The sequence below is a fragment of the Oryza brachyantha genome, chromosome 6, assembly GCF_000231095.2.
Source record: "Oryza brachyantha chromosome 6, ObraRS2, whole genome shotgun sequence".
NCBI lineage: Eukaryota > Viridiplantae > Streptophyta > Magnoliopsida > Poales > Poaceae > Oryza > Oryza brachyantha.
Genome location: NC_023168.2, coordinates 20,587,258 through 20,601,784, shown reverse-complemented (window position 1 = coordinate 20,601,784; position 14,527 = coordinate 20,587,258). Strand labels below are relative to the sequence as shown.

Below are 14,527 nucleotides of genomic sequence, written 5' to 3'. Positions count from 1 at the left end.
AGCCAAAATGGAAATGAAATCAACGCATTATATTATGACCAAATTCAAAAACATTGTGCACCATTATATTGTTTCATAGGTCTTTTTTATTTGATGACGTTGAATTTATATCCACATTTGACTAATTGTCTTACTGGAATTTTTTATGCAAATATGCAAAATTAAAAGTTATGATTGAAATGACTTCTACAATTGAATCACAACAAAATAATTAATGATTATATAGTTTTTTAATAAGAAATGGTCAAACCTCCACCCATAAGTCAATTGCATTAATATATATATATATATATATATATATATATATATATGAAGCAGTAATTTGGAGTCTGCTCACTTTGTTACCAAAATAAACCTACCAAAATTCGACAAGGATAACAATTTAAACATGACCCAAACTGCCTCCACTACTATTACAGAATAATTAAGGCGACCTTCCAATGGCTCGACCTAGTTAAGGTCATGTGGCTTCACTAGAGCACAGAAAAATTGTATTAATTACAGTAAGTGGAGAATAATTGCACAGGTGCTGGGATTGCCCGATGGGCGAGGGAGAAAGCCCCCCATTGGTCTGCAATTCTGCAAAGAGTTTTAGCCCATTAAATCCGGTCGGTTTGCACAGGTGCTGGGATTGCCCGATGGGCGAGGGAGTAACTTTCGGCAAGTGCTTATTTTTGTTATATCTTTGACTTTATATATTATTAAGATAATATTTAAGAATCCATTTTGTTTCCCTTTATGAATGTAGAATTATATTTCCATTTTCAATTTAGAGACATATAGGTTTAATTAAGTTAGATTAGAGTGTAATTTTTTTTGCCATTTTTATTTTTAAAATAAATATAAAAGTACATAGTATTATGTGTGCAAATTTTATACATGGCTACCTATACGATATGTGCCGAAACTATATATAGTTTAATCATGCTTTACAAAACTATATATTTAAGGATATGTCCTGTAGATCTGCAGATTTAGCATACCTATCATCACAAAACTATAATTACTTTGCCCATTCTATACGAGTATGGACATAGTTTTGTGAAATTTGCATCTTAAAACAGATAATAGTGTATTAGTAGCGGGTGATAAATATTTAAAACCTAATGGAGCATCAGTGATACCATGAGCTAATGCCATACAAACGAAAGCAAACCTTTTGTATGCCATTGTCTTTATACTAATGCAATTATGCAAACCTTTGTAAAAAGTAAAAAAAAATGCAAACCTTCGTAAAAAGTGAAAAAAACAGTTCCTTTTTTATAGAAAAGGAAATCTGAGTTACGCAAAACTTATTGCATGTACAATAGTAGACTATAAAATAGTTATAAACTCCATTTATAAACATATTTTAGGGTGATAAGAGAGAAGAATAGTGTACTACAGATTTACAGCCAGTTATAACATGGACTCCAAGATACATGTGTGTATGATAGGTAGACTCAGATATTAATTATGTAGTATATAACTATTATATAAATATTATATGAATTGATAATTAAGTTGGCTATAGATAATTTATACCAGCCGTTGCAACTATATTAAACTTGCTCAAATGCGATCGTTGTTTTTCTCCGCTATATATAATCGAACCAACGAGTGCTTAAGATTATTTACGATTTGAAGACAAGTTGATAACTTGAGATTAGCTCTCATGGATGAAATTTCCAAGGGAGAAGTCGAAAAGATTCCGTGGAGAAGGTCGGGGTTGTTGGCTCTGAGCTGTGTTTGTTGAGTGGGATGCGATGCGATGCGCTGCGAGGTGGCTGGCGGCTACGATGAGCTCCTCCTCTCTCGTCTCCCTCCTCCTCCCCTGCCTCCTCTCCCTGCTCCTCCTCCGCCTCTCCACCATCCTGTACCCGGACCCCGCCGCGGCCCTGCCCCGCGTCAAGAGGAGCCCTCCCCTGCCCCTCCGCTTCCGCCATGACGGCGCCTTCAAGATCCTCCAGGTCGGTCCGGCTCACGAGCTCAGCTCTGTTGCTTTATGCTTGGTGTGTTTGGTGGCGACTGACCGGGGCGGCGGCGGGGATTTCCTGTGTGCTGCTAGGTGGCCGACATGCACTTCGGCAACGGAGCCGCCACGCGCTGCCGGGACGTGGCGCCGGAGGTCGGCGGCGCGCGCTGCTCCGACCTTAACACCACGCGGTTCCTGCGGCGGGTCATCGAGGCCGAGAGGCCCGACCTCATCGCGTTCACCGGTGCGCTCACTCGTCCTCCCCCTCTCTCTCTCTTAGCTCCAAAAGGTTGCGACTTTAGCTCACGCTCTCTCTCTTATCTCCAAAAGATTGCGACTTTAGCTCACGCGATCTGCTTCGCGCTTGCTCATCTGGTCCTTGCCATTGGTGGCGATCCTTCGCTAACAATGTGCAAACTTAGTGCAGCTGATATGTGATTATTGGTTGATTTTTCACTCAAGCCATGGAACTAGTACTTTAAAGAGTGCTAATTTACAAGTAACATCATATTAACTCACAACAAAAACAGATTAACTAGTGCCTGAATAGTCTTCATTTGCATTATGAGGGTACATATGGGTGGAATACTGGAATATCTAGTTAAGCAATGTGCTCTTATAGCGGGATGCCGGAATCACCCGTGATTTGGCAATGCTTGGCTGTTCTGGAAAAATGTCTCCTGCAAACCGTTCGTGCAAGTACTGGGATCCATACTTTGGGCTTTCCGCTGTGATGGCATTACACAGTTAGTTGCAGACTAGATTCACATGCAGTTTCCATAAAAGTTTGAGCATATGTTTTTGTAAAGAACTTGCCTTTTTTAAGCTCTGCATTATGTGTTCTTTTAAATTTACTTCATCAACAAAAGGGAACAATCTGGTTTGCATTGAATGCTTATGTTGTTTTTAACCAGGAGACAATATATTTGGGGGAAGTGCATCAGATGCAGCTGAATCACTACTCAAAGCAATTGGCCCTGCAATGGAGTATAAGGTACCATGGGCAGCTATTTTAGGAAATCATGACCAGGAGTCCACTATGACCAGAGAGGAACTGATGGTATTCATGTCTCTGATGGATTACTCGGTATCTCAAGTAAACCCACCTGGTTTTTTGGTACATGGGTTTGGCAACTATCATATTGGCATACATGGACCATTTGGTTCAGAGTCTGTTAATACTAGTCTACTTAACCTTTACTTCATGGATAGTGGTGATCGTGAAGTGGTCAACGGAGTAAGAACTTATGGATGGATCAAAGAATCTCAACTTTCTTGGCTTCATGCTACCTCCAATGAGCTTCAGGTACTACTGATTATAATTACTATCCTACTTACATCAAAAAGAATTTTATGGAATATATCTCTCATTGTGAAGGGGATGATGCCTTTGTTCATTACTTCTATGTTCGCCTTTTAGAGGTTTAGAACTTATGCCGTACTTGTAAAATTGCATTCAAATCATTCTCTCATTTAATATTTTATCATTTGTTTGAGCAAAAACACGAACATTAGTTTAGGCACAGATTATTGTCTTTCATATATCAGCATTATTTTTAATAACAGATGGTCCTAACAGATGACATTTTTGACAGGAGAACTCGCGTGCCCCTGAATTCGCATTCTTCCACATACCAATTCCGGAAGTCCGAGGACTGTGGTATACAGATTTCAAGGGCCAGTATCAGGAAGGTGTGGCTTGCTCAACTGTCAACTCTGGTGTTCTTGGCACCCTAACTTCCATGGGAGATGTGAAAGCCGTCTTTCTTGGCCATGACCATCTTAACGATTTTTGTGGCGACCTTAATGGGATATGGTTCTGTTATGGTGGCGGCTTTGGTTATCATGCCTATGGAAGACCTCACTGGCCAAGGAGAGCTCGGATAATTTACACCGAGCTCAACAAAGGACAGAAATCATGGATGGAAGTCGAGTCAATTCACACCTGGAAGCTGTTGGACGATGAACAACTTTCCAAAATTGATGAACAGGTTCTCTGGAGACGCAACAGCAGATGATTCTTATCAATATGTATGTGTATCTGTGAAAATTGTATGTTGTAACATTCTGTATGTTTACAAGCCCTTCATTTTTGTGGGCCAGTAGATTAATTATTGGCAAGCTGATTTGCCATGTATCAGAATATGTTTTTCACATTGGTGACATTGTATAATGGTCGATTCTTGTTGTATATCACCAAGTAAATGACATATTGGCCTATGACTTCTACCTAATGGCCACTGTTGTCTCTCAATTTCAAAAGGTTCTATCTGAATAATGTTTCCTTGTTTGGCTATGTTCATCCCCATATATTTTGTATTTTATTTGGTGAACTCAATGATATGATATCAAATATTATGACCAGAGAGAGTATTTATTTTCAATTTCTTGATTTTTTTTAAAATCTTAATACAACTTTGGTCATCATTATCTGCGTCATACAGTAAGGTGATGGTGAAGTGTCTTTTTTTGGCATCCAAGTTCATAGAGAATCACAGCATCGTCATTTGTCTTTTTCTTGAAAAAAATAAAACAACGTGTTTGCAAATAAAATTAGTTTATAAATAAGAATTTTATATAAGTGTTCGTACCGATAAAAACAAAGACCGAAAATTAAACTATAATAAAAAAACCTTAAAATTATCTTCAAATTTACGATAAAAATTTAAATTTTGGCTTATAAGCATCTTAGAAAAAAAATTCCTCTAACTTGATTCGGGGGAATTAGTGGCTGACACATAGATTCACTTTTGTTGAGGATCCACGTGGCATGAACTCAAAATCAGTTAACTTATAAATTAGAAGGTCGGCTGTGTACTTTTGGAGGTTTTTTTATGAAAGATCATCTGATTTTTTGATAATTAGTTAATGGTATAAATGCTATAATTAAATACTATAGAATTAAAAATATATCTTAGAAAGACAAGATAATAAACTCCTAGAAACAAACTTTTTTCAAAAAAAGATGCACCGTGTGATAGTTCTATGAAGCGTGAGCGTAAAAAAATAAAAAATAAATCTGGGAAAAATTTTGGGTAAAGAACACAGCAAAATTTTCTTAGATTTTTCTTCGATTTTATAGGTACAAGCTTTCTGAACTGATGAACGATATAGTTCATCATATTATTTTTTAAATAGGTTTTTATCTTTACAGTACATAAATAGATAGCATAACATTAAATAATCTTTTGTCTAATTGATGAAAAGAACACATCCCATGGCCCCAAGCTCATCGGAGCCTCGCCAACTCAGCCCGAAACACATCGACGTGTTCGTCCGTCACGCACCACGCCACCACGTTCACGCCGCCGTCGCCGTCGCCGTCCATCCTCGAGCACGGCAGGCACGGGAAGCAGGACGGCATCACCGTCACCTCCATGTTGGGGATCACCCTCGCGGGCCCCCCGCCGCCGAAGTCGACCATGTCGAGGCCGAGGCCACCCCAGCTCGCCACGTACAGGCGGCGGTGCGCGCCGACGAGGTGCCCGCCGCCGTCGGCGTCCTGATTGCTCCGGAGGAGCTCCTCCGGCACCCGCTCCTTGGCGTCGTTGATGAGCTTCACCACATCGACGATGCCGCCGCTCGCCACCGCGTCGGCCGTGGCGACCACCACCTGCCGCGTGATGCAGTTGCCGTAGTAGCCGTCCCTGGCTCCGACGAGCTTCCGCACGTTGACCGCGAAGAAGAGCGCTACGGGGGCATCGCCGCCGCTGCAGCGGCCGCGGATTGCGCGGGTCCGGCACTGCCATATCGCGGCGGTGACCACGTCGAACACGGAGCAGCGGCGCCGGCCGCCGCCGTGCTGGCTCACGAACTCCGCCTTGACGCGGTTGACGAAGCTCCATGGGATGGTAATGTCGCAGTAGGCGAAGTCGACGTGCTTCAAGACGGCGCCGCCGCCCGCCCGTAGCACGCCGGCGTCCAGCTGCAGCGGGATGTCAGGCATGGACGGGTCGTACCTGACCGGAACCACGGACGGCGACGGCGCCCCGGAGGCGAGCTCGCCGACGGCTCGCAGAAACTGCGCCACCCCGCAGGTGTCAGCGACGCCATGGTTCCACGTCACCCCGACGACGAACCCGCCGCACGCAAACTCGGTCACCTGCACCATCGCCAGCGGGTCAGACATCCCGCATTGCTCGCCGCCGTACCGGCCGGCGAGGTCGGCCGGTGGTATCACCAGCGGCGCTCGAAGGAAGCCGACGTCCTCCAGGGTGCAGCTCGCCGCCGCCGCAGCGACGAACAGCACACCCTCGGCGGTGCACGAGAACAGCACGTCGCCGCTGCCGTCGCCGGCGACGGCGAGGCGGCCGGCTAAAGGGTAGTAGAGAACGAGAGCACGCGACAGTGCGCGCCTTATGGTGTCAGCCGGCTCGTGGACATGGCGCTCGAAGACGAGCAACGCCGTGAATGACAGCCCGAGGCGAGACTTGTCCGTGGAGGTCGGACGGATGGTCACCGCCGGCGTCGGCTCCGATGGACTCACGAGCACCGGCGGCGAGGACTTGGTTACCACAAATTTCGTCATCTTTTTTAGACTGGGTTATGTGACTGGATAATCCATATAGCCTCTCTCTCTTTCACATGACCAGGGAAGTAATAGTGTTTGACACTGATGTAATCCTGGCGCATTTTGTTCATTTATAACATTCAGGCCATCGTCAATATTAGTTTCATGGACACAATTATCTAAAATGACATGCCATCTAAAAAATTAAAACTAGTATAAAACACCCATCTTTCAATACATAGTTTTATTTATTGTTATTTTCTAGGTTACATGCAATACACAAGCTGTCTAGATAATAGTGCATAGAAGATTTTATCTCCATAAAGCTTATTTCATATCTCTGTTCATTAATACTTTACCACATCATAAAAAATATCTACATGACATACTATTTATTGCTCATGAAATTTTCATTGAGATTGGCCTAGCGAGAGGAGCACGCGCGGCGGTCGAACGCGGCGGCTCCCATCCCGGCGGGCAGGGGGCGGCGCAAATCTGGAGGCGAGGCGAGACGAGGCCCGAGCAATTTTAGAGTAGGTATAATAGCAGGGAAGCCATCTATAAACATATTTTAAAGAGATAAGAGGGGAGAGAAGAGAGATGAACTATTAATTTTTTAAGCTAGCTACACACGTATTCCAAGACAAAATATATGTATGACATGTAGAAATATATATACTGATGTTTTGTAGTTAACTATTGTATGAATTGACTATAGATGAATTGGAGCTATACGTTGAAAAGCTGTTTAATTGAGACGCAAAAAATGAGGGAAGTCTTCCACCGGCGAAAATGAAATACCAAGTGGAAGAAGCCGCAAATCTCGAGGTCCCCATGAATCCATGTAATACAGGTTAATTTCTTCCTCCGTCATCTGCTCATCAAGATTCGAATGCGGCAGATCATCGAGGCAGGCGCGCAAGGCCGACCAGGTCGCCATGGCCGAGGTCGTCGTCGTCGGTGGTCGACCGGCCACCGCCGTCTATTAAGGCCCTGTTTGTTTGCACTTAAAATTTTTATAATCTGAATTATTAGAAATAATCTAAAGCAAATAGATGAATTATTGTAATAACTTATTATAATATATAAGCTAGATTACTATAATCTGATAACTACCTCCATATGTGTTTTTTTTCAGATTATTTGTTAGCTAAAGACCCACTGCCCTATGATATTTTGAAGTAATTACGCACCTTGCCACTGCTTACCCCAAAATAGTTAAGGGTATTCTGAACTTTACCATGCATACCCATTAATTTAGCATATCTAATAATCTGATAAACAAACAGATTATAACTTATTTTCCTCCAGCTTATTGTAATTTACCTTATAGTAATCTCGCTTAATAATCGAGCTTACAATAATCCTAATCCTAAGTGGAAACAAACATGGCCTAAGACTTATCTTTACTACTATAAAAGCCTTTAGTAGGGGTGACAGACTCCCATTGCATTTCTATAATTTATCCTCTTAACTTCGTAGTATTAAAAATTAATCGGATCTAGATGGATATCTACATAAAATTAAATTGATACGGATATTTTTCTATTTATTATAGGAAGAACATAATATTTTTTTCATCATTTGCAAAGCACAGGCATTCGCTAGTTACTTAAATATAATTATTAAATATTTTATTATAATTTGATTTATTACTTAATAAACTTTAAAATAACTTATAATCTTGTATATCTGCATAAAAATTTTAAATAAGGCGAACGATCAGAATTCAATGGTGTCAAATTAAAAGAACCGGAGGAGTACGCAGAATGTTTCTATACCCAAAGTCGAACACAATGTGTATATTTTTGAAATTTGGTGTCAAATTCACGTGAATGCATGAAGTTTCTACACTGATGATTTTCATTTTGAATGTTTTTATACTGAAAGTTTCAATCTAGCAAGCTGTATTTTTATTGTCTAAAGTCTGTATATAAGATTTTAAGTAAGACCTTTAAAACCGTTTTTTAACCTGGGCCAAATGCTTACACGTAAATGGGCTGGAAATGTGTGAATGCGGGTGGCCCACGGCCCAAGCCTGGCTGCGAGATCCATCCACCTTGAAGCTTCAACCATGGCGGCGGCGCAAAAAGGAGAGGCCCGAGACCCGCGCACACGTCGCCGGGATGGCGGCGGCGCAGGGCCGACCAGGTCGCCATGGCCGAGCCGCCGAGGTCGTCCATTCCTGCTCCGCCGTCAATGAGAGCAAGAGTCATAATATTTATATCCTACGACGTAAATACGGTTAATTTATATTTAAATTTAAATGTCAATATCTCTTATTACGTTATGAGTTTTTTTATTTAATCGCTTACCGTATTATCTTTTTATTCTATACCGTTAAGAGAAAATCTAACAAATGCCATTGATAAACACTTAATTCTAAGAAATGTCATCGATGGGTGCAAGTTTTAAGAAATGTCATCGTACAAATGAATTTGTCTAAGAAATGTTCTCGTCGTTAGGCTTCCGTCAGCGTTTCTCCGTTAAGCTCTATAGTGTGTGAACAGTGTATTTAACGACAAAAATGGACGGAGCTCTAACATCAATGATATTTTTTAGACAAATTCGTTTGTACAATAGCATTTTCTAGAACTCGCATTCGTCAATGACATTTCTTGGACTGAGATGTTTGTCAGTGACATTTTTTAGATTTTCTCGTACACTAAACTCATTTAATTTCATGAACGAAGAAATGTCATGATTTCAATATTCTTCCTATCAGAGATAAACTAGCACTAAACATCTTATAATGCAAGCACTGTTATTTCACGTATAAATTCAATATTACTCATCTTATAAATAATTACTATATCGGTTATAAATAGTTACTCACAAATATTTACTCTACCAGTTATAAATATTTGGTATCTAGGATAAAATCATGTCAAGCTTCTATTACTTTGATGATTCGATATTTTTAGGGCCAGCGCAATATATCTGATGCAGTTAAATGCCAAATATTTATGACCATATATATTTCACTATTCATTTCAACGCCATGAACAATTTGAATAAAACTGTTATTATCCTATTGTTTTCTTATTAGAAGAAAAACCAAAACAACTTATTAGCAACAGTAAAATAATTCATGAATACAAATTTTACACACTTGTCCACAATGTTTTAAAACAAAATGATATAAAATAAACTAAGATAAAAAATATAGAATCAATTTTAAATAAGTTTTAAAATTCAAATTTTAACTTATAAACCAGAAGTTTAAGTGAAAAGATGATTCAAATTTTAACGTACCCCATATTTTTGTTGATTATAAGCATAAGCAAAACAATTTATTACTAACAACTAAAAATAAATAATAAGCTAATTTATAATTGATAAGTGCAAACAATTTTTATAAACATGTTCTTATATATTAGAAAGAAAATATTAAAAAATAAACTACGACAAACCTTAAAATAAAAAAAGATAATTTTTAAAATTTAAATTTTGGCTTAAAATGGGGTTCGTTAACTCTTTGCAGCAGCAAGCAGATCGGACGGCTGGGATGATGCCACGTCGACCCGGATGGTCTCCCCCACCTCCGTCTCCCTCGTCGCGGCAGGGCATTCCCACCCACTTCCATTTCCAGGGGGGGATCGAAATCCTAGGGGCTAGGGTTCTCTCCCACCCCGCATACCCATCGTCCGATCCGATCCGATCCGATCCGATCCACCCAAACCCTCCCTCCCTCCGCCATGACCCACCACGACGGCTCCAAGCCCTACCAGCCACGCCGTGGCCCCGAGCGCCCCCCGCCGCCGCAGCCGCCGGAGGATGCGGCCGCGCCGACGGTCGACCACCTCGCCGCCGTGGCGGCCGAGGCCGAGGCGATGGCCCGGTACGAGGAGCACGCCCACGGGCACGGGCACGGGCACGAGGCGGAGGATGAGGACGATGAGGAGGAGGACGAGGAGGAGGTGGAGATGGAGGAGGACGAGGACGGGGAGGGCCGTCATCACGAGGGGGGCGGCAGCGCCGAGGAGGGCGTCCCCATGGACGCGGATGCCGCCGCCGCCACGCTGGGGGCGCAGATGGACCAGCACGGCGCGATGGTCGCCGCCGCTGTCCCGGCCATGGCGTCCAACCAGCTCACCCTCTCGTTCCAGGGCGAGGTCTACGTCTTCGACTCTGTCTCCCCTGACAAGGTCCTTGTCTCCCCTGTGATGATGTTGTTTGTTAATTCGTACTTAATCTGTGTGTTTTGGAGACTGTGATGATGTTGCAAAGTGGCTGTGTTTGACTTCATTCGCAGGTGCAAGCAGTGCTTCTGCTCCTCGGTGGAAGGGAGCTGAACCCAGGTTTGGGCTCTGGAGCATCGTCATCTGCGCCATACAGTAAGGTTGGCACGGGTGATGGTGAACTGTCTCTTTGTCATATCAATTGATCACTTCATTGTGTTTGGCGAGATTATGCGCTCTGAGTTCACTCTCTGTATTTTTCCTTGGATCAGAGGTTAAATTTTCCACACCGGGTGGCATCCTTGATGCGGTTCAGAGAAAAGCGGAAGGAGCGGAACTTTGATAAGAAGATCCGGTATTCTGTTCGGAAAGAAGTTGCACTTAGGTTGGTGCTAGCTTAACATTGGCTGGGAATGTTTATGAGTGCTGAAATGCTACAGAATTTTGTTCCTATTTGAACGCTGACTGACAGGAATTACGAACACTAAAGCGTGATTTATTTGATCTGTGAGTAATACACTCTACTAATAACGTACTCAATATCGTGAAAGTGACCTAAAGAATATGATATGACATATGCTCAGCAACTTAAACACTATCCCTCTGCTATATTGTATTTCTACCAAAACTGAGTTTCAGTTTTGAATTATCTGGTTGCTAAGCTATACCTTTTCAATTATCAGTATATTTCTCGTGGTTACTTTCAGTTTGGATATCACTGTGGCACCTATATAGGATTTATATTTTGCAGTTATGTCTGTTTTCTAAATTACATCGCATATGTTATGTACAGGAAATCTTTGTAATGAAAGCATTTTCTTTCTTTGTGTAGGATGCAGCGTAATAGAGGCCAGTTTACATCTTCAAAACCAAAGGGAGATGAAGCGACATCAGAATTGACAGCTCCAGATGGCTCCCCAAACTGGGGATCAGTGGAAGGTCGGCCTCCTTCTGCTGCTGAGTAAGTAGAGAAAAATGTTCTTTTGGTTCTTGGTTTATGACTTCTCCAGCACTATTTCTTGTTGTGTGAAACATCTTTTGCATATTTATTAGCATATTAGCAAGGTTTTGACAATTGTTCCATCCTTTGAACCGGTTGCTCGACCATATTGCATTGTAGTTGCCATGAGCTGTGGACCAATGTTATTTTTTTACTTGGCTACCTTTTGGTGACCTGGCACAGATATATTTCTGATGCTTAACATACATACAAAGATGCTTCTTTTTGTATAGTATTTACCAGGTTTTTACTACCTTTTTGTCATTGAGGTTTCTTTACACATGAAACATCATTTGTAAAATTTGGTGATTGCTATTTACTTTCAGATGCCACCACTGTGGTATAAGTGCAAAGGCTACACCTATGATGCGCCGTGGACCTGATGGGCCAAGAACATTATGCAATGCTTGTGGCCTCATGTGGGCAAACAAGGTACCTTTAAATGTTTGGTAATACAAGGTACCTTTGAATGTTTGGTAGTACAAGGTACCTTTAAATGTTTGCTAGTACACCACTACAATTGCATAGTTAGATTTAAGTGCATAGAAACATAAGAGTTCTAGGTCAAACTATGTGATAGATGTAGCAAAATATTGTAACTTCTGAGAACTTAAGACCAACTTAATGTTAAGATTATGTCCACAAATTTTTGGTAGTTTCATTTTTGTTGCGACTGTAAGTTGCCTTGTTAATTTACACTTAAAAGTTATAATAGTGCCATATTCAAAGCACCATCACCCGCGCAACCGTGCTCATCCTATCTATTTATGCAATTCAAGGTTAAAATGCGAAGTGCAAGGTGTCATACCAACTTGGTATGCAGCTTGTTGTTTGCATGTGGGTTGTTGGGATGAATTTTGTTGAAATTTCTAGTATACAAGTCAATGCAATGAAGTTAGATGCATGGTGCTTATGTTTTTCTATGTAATCTCTGTTTAGTGAGTTCAGTGACAATCTGATGTATTTCCTGGTGCATTCCTTTAAGAGTATCATACTTCGGCACTTTGTCTGTCTGTTGAAGTAACAATTGGCAAATAGAGTTTTAAACACTATGTGTTGAAAAATACAGAAAATTCTTGGTAATCCTAATCCATAAATGATCTGTTCCGCTGAAAGTATGAGTCTTTTAAACTATGCTTCTCATTTTTTTTGTGTTTGGTTTTGGTGATCCATACATCAAATGATCAAAGTACTTGGATCTTAACCTTAAACTTTTGACACCTGAACTCATAAATGTGGAATCTCTGTATGTTTATTTAAAAAAAGCTATATGATCCTTCTATCCAAATTAGATGAAGTATTACACTGAATCTAGAAATATTACCAGCATTCTGTTCTTTCTTTTGTAGGGCATGTTGAGGGACCTATCAAAAGCTCCTCCTACACCTATTCAAGCTATCCCATCAGCTAATGATGGTGTAAGTTATTTTCCCTATTAGCTGCACATCTATTTATGTGCTTTTGGATGAATCTAATTTTCACAATAAATTGGAAATGAAAAGTACCTTTGGCTCAGCGAATTGAACCTCCTTGTTTCACTATCTAGCATACTGATGATGACAACCTTTTTTAAGCAATTGCAGAAACTTTTGGAGAAATTAAGGTAGATGTTGGTCCATTATGTCTTCTAAATCATTTTTTAAACTTTTATTAAGTACTGTAAATCAAGTTATGGTTCATCGCCAGGGAATAAAAAGCACTAGTTATTTTATTCTGAATTTGAGTATATTAGATTGTGTATTGCTTCCAGTTATACTGGTCACTGGTGTGAGTGTGACTGGTCCACTTTCAATCCATAGCAGCAAACTTAAAACCATGACACATAGTTGGTTAGCACTTTAGCTATCAGAAGATTTAATGGCCACGTGTGGCTGGGTGGGCATCTTTGCATGTAACTTTCTTCTCTCCTGAGTAGTCTATGGAAGCAGTGCTTATTAACTGTGACTTTTGTCTACCGCCGGTTAAATATTAATTTGTTTTCCTTTATTTGCACTGGCAGCCTCAGACTAGCTTTCAGTGACAGATATAGTAGTTAAGATTGTTTCTGATGGCAGTATGACTTACAGTGATATATAAGAAGTGTAGGGGCTGTTTGGTTTGAGGAATGGATGGTCAATGGACCATAAGATCCTTGCTCAGAACCTCACTTTTCTGTTCGGTTCGAGGAAAGGAATGTGTTGGTCCATCACCACCTCACCACCCCTCAAAAGCGTATGAATAGTAGGAAAATTAGGACTCGATAACGAGGTGATTCCTCAAAAGAAACAGCCTAAGTTATGCCCCATCTCAGGCAGCACGTATAATGTCCAAAAATGTAGTTTTGTTGTAAGCAGCAAATTCTCCTCGCCAGTATCTATAGATTATTCAATATGTGCCTTGATATTTCAAATTAATCAATACCTATCAGAGTTACTCCAATATGCTCCCAGTCTCTGTCACACCAAGCTTGAGTTACTCTTTACTTTTCCTCCACAGAATGGAAGTGCTGGAGCACCTACCACCGAGCAAGAAATTCCTACACCAGCCACTGCAAATGGTCATGAATCATCAACGTGAGCGTAGTGATGTTTGTCTTGTGGAGGATCATGAACATCATCCCGGCGTTATCTCCGTGTAGTTAACTGGCTGTACTATAACTTGAGTGAGAACCTGTTAGGTACCTAGGCATTTTCCTTACCATCATTTAGGGTTTGAATGTTTGTTCTGCGATATGTTGTAAGCCATGAAAAATCATGCTTTCGGCCATTATGGGCCATAGCAATTTTTATTTCTTGTTGACTCTTGGGTGGAAGTGAGAACTGACAAGGTGATGAAGTGAGCATTTGACATATGTCTTGTAGTTATTATTATTTTTTAATCTCAGAGCTGATGATTTTATACCA

At 41.1% G+C, this 14,527-nt stretch overlaps 3 protein-coding genes across 3 annotated transcripts; 2 read left to right on the top strand and 1 right to left on the bottom strand.

Annotated features, from left to right (window-relative positions):
- The first annotated feature begins 1,635 nt into the window (after positions 1-1,635).
- Positions 1,636-4,280, top strand: LOC102704253 (probable inactive purple acid phosphatase 28). The gene is made up of 4 exons (XM_006656373.3): positions 1,636-1,949; positions 2,048-2,198; positions 2,869-3,260; positions 3,550-4,280. The coding sequence occupies exons 1-4, from the start codon at positions 1,746-1,748 to the stop codon at positions 3,970-3,972; spliced, it is 1,170 nt and encodes a 389-aa protein (XP_006656436.2). The 5' UTR covers positions 1,636-1,745; the 3' UTR covers positions 3,973-4,280.
- A 903-nt stretch (positions 4,281-5,183) lies between these two features.
- Positions 5,184-6,482, bottom strand: LOC102702671 (acyl transferase 15-like). Its single transcript, XM_006657234.1, has one exon. It carries the CDS (start codon positions 6,480-6,482, stop codon positions 5,184-5,186), a length of 1,299 nt encoding a protein of 432 aa, XP_006657297.1.
- Positions 6,483-10,068: 3,586 nt separating this feature from the next.
- Positions 10,069-14,527, top strand: LOC102702390 (GATA transcription factor 20-like). Its single transcript, XM_015837911.2, has 7 exons — positions 10,069-10,612; positions 10,720-10,806; positions 10,918-11,030; positions 11,478-11,606; positions 11,972-12,077; positions 12,995-13,063; positions 14,121-14,527. Exons 1-7 carry the CDS (start codon positions 10,163-10,165, stop codon positions 14,199-14,201), a joined length of 1,035 nt encoding a protein of 344 aa, XP_015693397.2. The 5' UTR covers positions 10,069-10,162; the 3' UTR covers positions 14,202-14,527.

Bases quoted from the DNA above. Each gene is read 5' to 3' on its own strand.
- LOC102704253 (XM_006656373.3), top strand. From the start codon at position 1,746: ATGCGATGCGCTGCGAGGTGGCTGGCGGCTACGATGAGCTCCTCCTCT. The intron at 1,950-2,047 runs GTCGGTCCGGCT...GTGTGCTGCTAG, and splicing joins GCGCCTTCAAGATCCTCCAG to GTGGCCGACATGCACTTCGG. The intron at 2,199-2,868 runs GTGCGCTCACTC...GTTTTTAACCAG, and splicing joins CGACCTCATCGCGTTCACCG to GAGACAATATATTTGGGGGA.
- LOC102702671 (XM_006657234.1), bottom strand. From the start codon at position 6,482: ATGACGAAATTTGTGGTAACCAAGTCCTCGCCGCCGGTGCTCGTGAGT.
- LOC102702390 (XM_015837911.2), top strand. From the start codon at position 10,163: ATGACCCACCACGACGGCTCCAAGCCCTACCAGCCACGCCGTGGCCCC. The intron at 10,807-10,917 runs GTTGGCACGGGT...TCCTTGGATCAG, and splicing joins CATCTGCGCCATACAGTAAG to AGGTTAAATTTTCCACACCG. The intron at 12,078-12,994 runs GTACCTTTAAAT...TTTCTTTTGTAG, and splicing joins GCCTCATGTGGGCAAACAAG to GGCATGTTGAGGGACCTATC.